An 8,964-nucleotide genomic window follows, 5' to 3' on the forward strand; every position below is an offset into this window, starting at 1 on the left:
CGGTCAGAGGTTGGCGGATCCCGGGATCTCCTGAGAAGCAGTGATAGCATCTGGAGTGGTATGTATGGCAATGAGGTCATGATTGTATTAGCGATCACTGCACTTCTAACATAATGCGGGGAATGACTCCTTTAAAATCCCTGTCCCTATGTGTGTGTTTTTAATACATGACAGTGATCTTAAATTTCCTATTTCCACAAATAGAAAATAGTGGTTTAAAACACAATAATAAATTTGCCCATAAATCTCAATTTTACAGGATCTTTGTCCTTTTTTTGTTGTTGAAGATATGCCCTCAGTGATACTGTTACTGCACTGATATTCTTTGTACTTTTTGCTCTTTGTACTTTGCCTCCCATTTCCCCCTTTCATCTGTAGCAGATTTCCTTTTGTAGGCTACATCCATCCCAGAGCCAGATAATCTATTATTCGACCTATCCTCCTGCATAGGACAAAGTGGACACTGGGTGCAGTGCCAGATTAAGGGGGAGTGCCTTTTGTACTGGGCCCTCTCTATTGAAGGTCCCACAGACCCAGGGCCACCAAGTCAGCGCCTGATCAACCATTAGGATCAGATTGAAACTTGGAACACTGGGCCTTATGAGAGAGATTTGCCAGTGGGGGGTCGGCACTCCTAATCTATTTACCATATTGTGGTACAAAAGTAAAGTTTTAAGCGCCTTACTCCCTGCAGCCTTCAGGCTGTGGGCCTCTTCAAATGACACTGCAACAGCAATTTGTACAGAGGAATTGGGGAAAGCATCCTGGATTACCTAACTTGCTTAATCCTAGAATGTGTAAGAGTGGATGGTGGTTTGGTGCGTAGTGTGTGTAATTCAGTTCACCCTATATAACATATAGATGCTGCCATTTTTCAGTCAATATCAGTATGCAAATTACAGAAGGTTGTGAGACCCAACATTTTCAAACTCATCTCTTTAGTAGTGGCAGGTCCCAGGATCAAATTTTGTCAGCAGTCGAGGGACATAATTCTTGTGCATGGCCCCGATTTTGGTTTCACTCTACAAATGCTCTGGAATTAAGCTAAAAAAATGTATGGATGATACAGTCATACACAATTAAGTCACTGTTGCATAAATAATTATTTACAAGGATGATTATTAATGCAGTGCTCGTACTTGTAATTCTCTGTGACTTGCGTTATGGTCAGTGTTCTATAGATATATACCCAATAAGTATGTGACAGCAATTTATTTGGTTGCAATAAAACATCAAATGTTTACACAGTAACACAAAGTTATATGGTGTGGTAAGCAAAGAAAAAAGAAAAAGAAAAATTTGCAAAAGATAATACATAGGGCCTAATTCAGACCTGATTGCACCTCTGTGAATTTGTTTACGATCGGATAGTCGCCGCCCAGACAGAGTGAAAAACTGCCCCATGCAAGTCAGCGTATGCCGTGCTAATTGTGGCTCCATCTACGAGGTGGGCTCCCGGGCACGAAAGGGACGCGCATGTGCCATAGACGTGCACACGCCCCATTCAAAGTGAGTGGGAGCATCTCTGTGTGCTGCGCTGCGTGCCAGGGTGCAGGCGCGCCCAGGCACGTTGGGCACCCCCGCCTTCGATGTAGCCCATCTGTATTGTATGTGTCCCAGTTACAATATGGTATTGGCAAAGGGTAAAATTACTTTTTCTTTTTTTGCTTCCAACTGTGAATGAGCATGTGTCAACAATACATACTGAATATCAGGCACACCAGAACTGAGAGAGAGCACTCATAGTTTTGCCAGTTGAGGATGGGAAAGTAGGTGGTTGAGATGTATCTGTGAATCTACATATACTTTTAACATATCTACCATAGTGTTTTACAGATTCAAACATTTCAAATAATAGTGGTATGTTAGATATTGTTGATAAGTCAATATTTAAAACCAGTATTACATTGCTGATATATGCAAAACAATTGTTCCATGCTAGAAATAAGACCTTAACAAGACAGAAAAAATTGTCTTTATAAAGTACTTTTACTTGGGTGAAAAGCAGCGACATGATCCTTGAGGGACAAGAATTACCAAGACACTGCATTGTAAGGCGAGTAACTATTACTTCTCCCACATGGCTACAGCTTGAGTTGACATGGATTGCATTTGGCAAGTAAATATTATTTCATCTACATGGAATTCTATACAATACCAGAATAAGCTTTCCATCATACAGAAGTTGTATAATTTGCTCTGATTTAGCATGTAGAGTCCTCTAACTAATGAATATGTGTTCTAAAGATGCTGTATACTTGTTATTATTGCCTTCATTTTTGCTGCGGAACTTTTTCTGCTTTGTCTAACCTAACCTGCTTTGTTTCTAATTTAACTCAGTTCATTAAAAGTTTTGAGTTTATCAGAAAGTAACATTGTATTGCAACTGGTTTATGTGGACTCATTCACTATAGTATCAGCAGGGTCAGAAGTAGGGATGTGTAAGTTTCTCTGTTTTAAGGTAGTCGTGACTTGGTATTTGTTTAGCTTTCTGGTTAAATAAATATTGGCATACTGCTAATTAGCTTTCATTATCATTATTTGATGAAACTAAACTAGTCACAGATTAGGTTTTAAGAGACCCGTTCATCAGTACTTAATTGAGGTAAATCTTCTGGTGCAGGATACACCTGTGCAATGCAAGAGAACAGACAAGCGTACAGTATTCAACAAAGCCACATGCAAGTGACTGCTAGCCAATTGCAGCATATTGAGATATTTGATAATATATTGGGCCTGCTTTGTTTTCCAGTGTATGAGTAAATTACTTAAATGGACATTGGCGTAGGATATTTTGGGTGTGATTAACTAAAGAGTAATTTTACGACCCCATTTTGTTGTGTGATTTGATGCATGGTTTGTAAACCATGAAATTTACTTTACTTTACATTCAAACCATACTTGACTGTAGGCCTAATTCAGACCTGATCGCTCCTCTGCAGATTTGCAGAGGTTTGTGATCAGATAGATGCTGCCCAGACAAGTGAATTCTTGCCCCGTGCAAGTATGCGTATAGCTTGCGAATATCTCTGCGAACCGCAAATCCGTTCACAACTCACTTACCATTGAATGATTTTTCCAGTCTGTGTGTAGCCCTGGAAATTAAATCAGTCCTCAAAAAACTGAGAACCTTTACTCTTATCTTACTGGCAACTTGAGATCTTCCCTATTGATTTCTTCCCTATTTTTAAAGCGCCAATAATTTACAAGGCAAAACCAAGTTGGTTTTGCCTGGTAAATGATTGATGCTTTAAAAATACAAGCAATCTTGGCTGAAATTTCCGGACCTATGCATACTCGGACCCTATTATATTTCCCCGGTGATGTTTGGCAAATAGCATGTATACTTTATTAAATGTACCTTTATATCCAAAGAAACAAAGAAGGACCATGATATTCTCTTCTTACATATAGAGTTGAACTATGTAGCATGGGTATTACATTAAACAATTACAAGAACATATCCTCTTCATATTGAATCAGTACATTAGAAGAACTGCCCTTGTTTAGAATGAAAGACATACACAATGGGAGAAGTGTAATAGTTTGGGTCTTGCAGGCATTGTCAAGTTCCTGGTGAGTCTGACCTATGTTTTAAAGGGGTCATCATTTATAAAGCGAGGTTTTGCCTTTTAAATGATGGACCCTTTAAAACATTGGGCCCAATGACCAGGATACTTATCAATGCCTGCGTGTATCAGGCTATTACATTTACCACCACGTCTTCTGTTTCAACGATTTTGCTAATTACTGCTGGACAAAAGGAAAATGTGCTAGCCCCAAAACGTTAACGTGGGTCCACCATGGTGCATTTTAGAAGAATCTGAACATGTCTGAAAAATATTTTTATTGCTTATTAATAAACATATATTTTATTATGTTTTAAACACAGAGATGTTTTTTTTTTTGTAACATATTCCAATAAAATATTATCTCCCCAGGACTCCACATGTGGGATGTGACAATCTGGTTATATCCACAGTCTGTGTACATAACTCTCCAGGCATTGAAATCAGTGATTTTTGGTGGAACTACAGGCTGAACTCCCAATTTATCTAGACAAAGACCAATGTACACATCCTCTAGGTGTAGCCATCTAATAATTGGGGAGATGTTAACTATCTTCTGTGCCAGATCTCCAGAGAACACATAGCCAGTCCCAGAACAAAATGGTGGATATTGATTCTCTGGGTAAACATCTGGAGGCATATACCATTTACTGTTTCTGTCTCGAATGGGTTGAGCATTTGTCATTAAATATCCAGTGAAATAGTTCATTCTTAAGGGTTGGTCTGGTTTCAGAAGCTTGTTTACTAAATATTCTGTATTAATAATCATGTCACTGTCCGTCTTCATTACATACATGGCTTGTGGACAGTACATGACTACCCAGCTCAAACCCATCAGTACCTTAATGGTTAGGTTGTTATATGTGTCGAAATAATACTGTTGGATTATGTCATGATATTCCTCACTTTCACTCAAAAGTGCCAGTTCACCATTAATGGTATCAGATCCTAATAAATATAACCTCAGTATTTTTACCCCAGTTATAAAATCCTCTTTTCCCCATGTTTGTCTTATTGCTTGACGAGCTTGTTGCTGCCATCTTTCCACAGTCACAAGTAGAATAAGAAATGGAACATGTTCATTACATTTATTAGGCTCATTGATTATATATTTGTATCTCTGTGGTATTTTAGGACATTCTTCAGATGAAATAGTTTCTGGCACCACAGTTGTAGTAATTGAAGAACTTGTAGAACCGTTAAGTGAGTTTACAAGGTAGGGGTTGTACAGCTTTAGATAATTGTTTTTTTTTTACTTTCATTAATTGATCAGGAAGTATGCTGTGTATGGAATTGCCTAGACTCACTAATCTTGAGGGAAACCAGGTGTAATTACTTAGAATCAACAAAGTAAGAAGAACTGATAACAGGAGCAAGACATGTTTGGTATTCTTTGCAGACAAAGAAAAGTGTGTCTGTTTCAACAGAAGCATGATGAAATTTCACAGGACTTCACAATTTTACAAATGTCATTCATTTTTTTTAAATGTTTGCTTGTACAGGAGTCCATACAGAGCCTTTCATCCTTCACTGCTACTCCTTGGAAATGTCCCCTGAAAGAGTAGCAGAAAGAAAAAATTACACATAAATACAGTAAGTAGAAGAAAATTCCTTTGTTAATGAGACCACAGATACACTTTATATACACATATGAACCACAGGATGTTACAGTGACACCTGTACATCACAATGTGCACAACATGGTCATCAAATCAATGCAAGCAGCAAATAAAAACATTCAGAGGAACAGGCTAGGAAAGCCTCAAGTTTGTAATTGCAGGAAACTACTCTAATACAACATACATGAGATGCAAGAAATCCCAGAGGGCATTATTTTGATGTTATAAAATAGGTTTTATTACACAATAAACAAATACTTAAATGCATTTTGGATTTAATATCTATTGCTGTGGTTCCCAAATGTGGTCCTCAAGGCCCCCAACACTTCAGGTTTTAGGGATATCCCTGCTTGTGCACATTAGTATAATAAAACTGACTCCGTTACTAATTTACTCACCTGTACCTAAGCATGACCGCAGATTGCTTTTGATAACATGGGTTAATAGTAGCTTTTACTTTTAAAAGTATGTTTATGCATGACAGGAGTAAACACAAGCACATAAGAAAAATACACACTTGCGTAACTACAGCCCTCTGCAGCTTGAAGGCGCTAGGCTTGGGGACAGCACCACAGATTCCCATGCGGGCTAACCATCCACATGTACATCTGCTAATGTCCCTCCAAAAATGGCCACTGCCTTGGAGGAGACATATGCTAGAGATCATACTTGACCTCTTGTGTCTGAATCACCTGCCCAGCACTGCAGCATTACCTGGAAGTGCCAGGAGCGCTTAGTGCTGGCGGCCATGTCAGCCACTACCTGCTGCCAACAGGTCACACCCCTGGCAACGTGTATTCACCCCTGGCAATGAACATTACACCCCCATCAATTAGACTGACACCCAATGCATGAAACCCCTGGCATTGAGTATAACACCCAGCACATGAAACCCCTGTCAACAAGGAATACAACACTGCCAACGAGCATAACATCCGGAGCATGAAACCTCTGGAAATGACCATTACACCCCTGACAATGAGCATTATATCCCTGGCAATGAGCATGTCCCCCAGCGCATAAAACCCATGGCAATGAGCACTACACTCCTGGCAACGAGCATTACACCAAGAGCATGAAACCCCTGGCAATGAGAATGAGACCCAGAGCACGAAACCCCCGGCAATGAGCAGGTAATTTAAAAGTAATTATAAGCTTTACTGTGGGGCATAATGTGTCAGGGACATTGTGGTGTGTGACCTAATGTATCACAAGTATTACAGTGTGTGGCATAATGTATCACAGGCATTGCAGTATGTGGAATAATATGTCAGGGGCATTGTGGTATGTGGCATAATGTGTCAGAGGCATTATGGTGTGTGGCTCACTGAATCATGTGCATTGCGGTGTGTGGCATAATGTGTTGGCATTGTGGTGTGTGACATAGTGTGTCAGGTGCATTGTGGTGTGTGGCATAATGTGTCAGAGGCATTGTGGTATGTGGCATAATGTGTCAGGGGCATTGTGGTATGTGGCACAATGTGTCACAGGCATTACCGTGTGTGGCATAATGTGTCACAGGCATTATGGTGTGTAGAATAATGTATCACATGCATTACAGTGTGTCGCATAATGTGTCAGGGGCATTACGGTGTGTGGCATAATGTGTAAGGGGCATTACGGTGTGTGGTATAATGTGTAATGGGCTTTGCAGTGTGTGGAATAATGTGTAAGTGACATTACTATAAGGAGGAAAAATTACAGTGTAAGGGGCATGAATCAGGATTTTTTTTTTCCTGTGGTGGCCAATGTCTGGGTGTGCAGGTTGCAGAACTGGGGTATAAGGTAGTCTTTTCCTGCAATGGCACACCCCTTGCAGTGAGACCGTGCCCCTTCCAGTGAGATCACACCCCTACCAAATTCTTTACTTCTTAACCACTTAACTGGCGATTTTTTTTCTTCTTCAAAAATCGCTCTGAAATTGTCGGGGGGGGGGGGGGGGGGGAGGTTTATGAGTGAATTAGGTGAAGAATTTAACGTTATCCAAAATTATTTTAGTTAAAAACATTTTTTTTTAATCATCCTTCTGTGCTGACCGATCAGCAGTGATTGGCAGCACGGCAAATAATGGGGGAGGGTGTGGGAAGGCAGTGGGACCTTCCGGCCACATTATAAGTGTGACACTACTGGGAGCCGGGAGCGGCTGCTGTGCGCATGCAGAGGACTGCTGTGCTGTGATTGGCGCTGTAATTTACGATCTGCCAGGGATATGTGGGACACACAAAGAGGTCCTACTGGGATGGTGTGATCGGCGGGCCGGCTCTGACCCTGAAGATTAACCCCTGACTGGGTTAGAGTTTTTCTAGGACTATAAAAAACACTTTGGAGTCTGATATCTGAATAAACCATATACTCTAAATGTTATACCAAATCATACTTGCCTACGCTCCCTCATTCTGCAGGAGACTCCCTGAAATAGAAGCAATCTCCCTGACTCCCTGAATAGTCCAGCAATCTCCCTGATTGCACCTTAACCCCATTGTACAGCTGTTACATTCTTGGGGGGGAATAAATCACAGATACATACATTCAAATGGAAACATCAGTGCCATTTCCCTGCATTGGCTATAAGACACAATGATCCCTATGGCTACATGCATTTTAAAGTATACAGTATATGGAACCTCTTGTAAAGCACAATACACGAACACATTCTGCAAAATATAGGAGTCTTTTCTTCAACAAGTAGATGTTACTAACTTTGGGGCTCATTTACATTTGGATGTAAGTCATTTTTATGACACACCTCTCAGATGTAGCAGTACACCTCCGTGCTGATAGGTGTTACTTTCACAATCTCCCTGAAATGCCTTTTCAAAAGTAGCCAAGTTTGTACAAAATATGTTCTTTTATTTTTCAATGGCATGAATATTCAGTATAAAAATATCACATGAACAACTGGTTATTCACAATACCAATAAAAGCAGACATATAAGAAACATCACACATATATAAAATGCTGAACCATGGTCCTAAATGATCTTTCCTACTAAAGCTGGATTTTGTATATTAGCTCTTATAAGACACTTCCACAGGATTATGCACAGTCCTTGTGTTGATAAACTTCCAGACTGATTAAATCACAATGTCCTGATGCATATGCTTTTCTTCGTTTGTATATTAAATGGTGTTGAACAAGTGGTTATCATAGCAGGTGCCTAATTCATTGTTCTAGTGCACACACTTTCTTTCATTTGTATGCTGAGTACCCAATAGCTTAAAAAAAAGCTTATTTCCACAAGGATCAGTATACACATGGATTGTATATACTGAGTATATGGTGACTGTGTAAACAATTCATTATGCTAACAATAGAAGGACAAAGAGAAGTATAGATATGATTAGCAGCATTAAGATATGCAGGAATGAAAACAGAAATATCAGTGGTGTGCTTAGCACAGGGGTAGTGAGTAGAGATGAGCGGGTTCAGCTCTCAGAGAACCGAACCGTACCAAACTTCACCATTCGCGTCTGGTTCCGAGCCAGTCTTGGGTTTTCCTGCCTGACTCGGAAACCCAAATGAAGCAAGACGTCATCATCCCGCTGACGGATTCTCGCAGGATTTGGATTCCATATAAGGAGCCACGTGTCGCGGCCATTTTCTCTCCAGTCTCGGAGAGTGTAGTGAGAGGTCATGTCTCCATCCTCAGTATCTGTGTGGGGGCGGGAAAGTGTGGTGGCGAGTCTTGTGCTGTGTTGTGCTGGTCAGTCCAGTCCAGTGTAGTCAGTGTATTGTGCTGCATCAGTCCAGCCAGTCACAATGTTGGTGTCCACTG

At 40.4% G+C, this 8,964-nt stretch overlaps 1 protein-coding gene across 1 annotated transcript; it reads right to left on the minus strand.

The window, feature by feature from the left end:
* Positions 1 to 3,665: 3,665 nt before the first annotated feature.
* Positions 3,666 to 4,818, minus strand: LOC134958799 (beta-1,3-galactosyltransferase 2-like; the record flags this gene model as incomplete). Its single annotated transcript, XM_063941522.1, has 1 exon — positions 3,666 to 4,818. A coding segment is annotated over one exon (936 nt), but the record flags the coding sequence as incomplete, so codon positions are not given.
* Between the last annotated feature and the right edge of the window lie 4,146 nt (positions 4,819 to 8,964).

Source organism: Pseudophryne corroboree, chromosome 9 (assembly GCF_028390025.1).
Source record: "Pseudophryne corroboree isolate aPseCor3 chromosome 9, aPseCor3.hap2, whole genome shotgun sequence".
NCBI lineage: Eukaryota > Metazoa > Chordata > Amphibia > Anura > Myobatrachidae > Pseudophryne > Pseudophryne corroboree.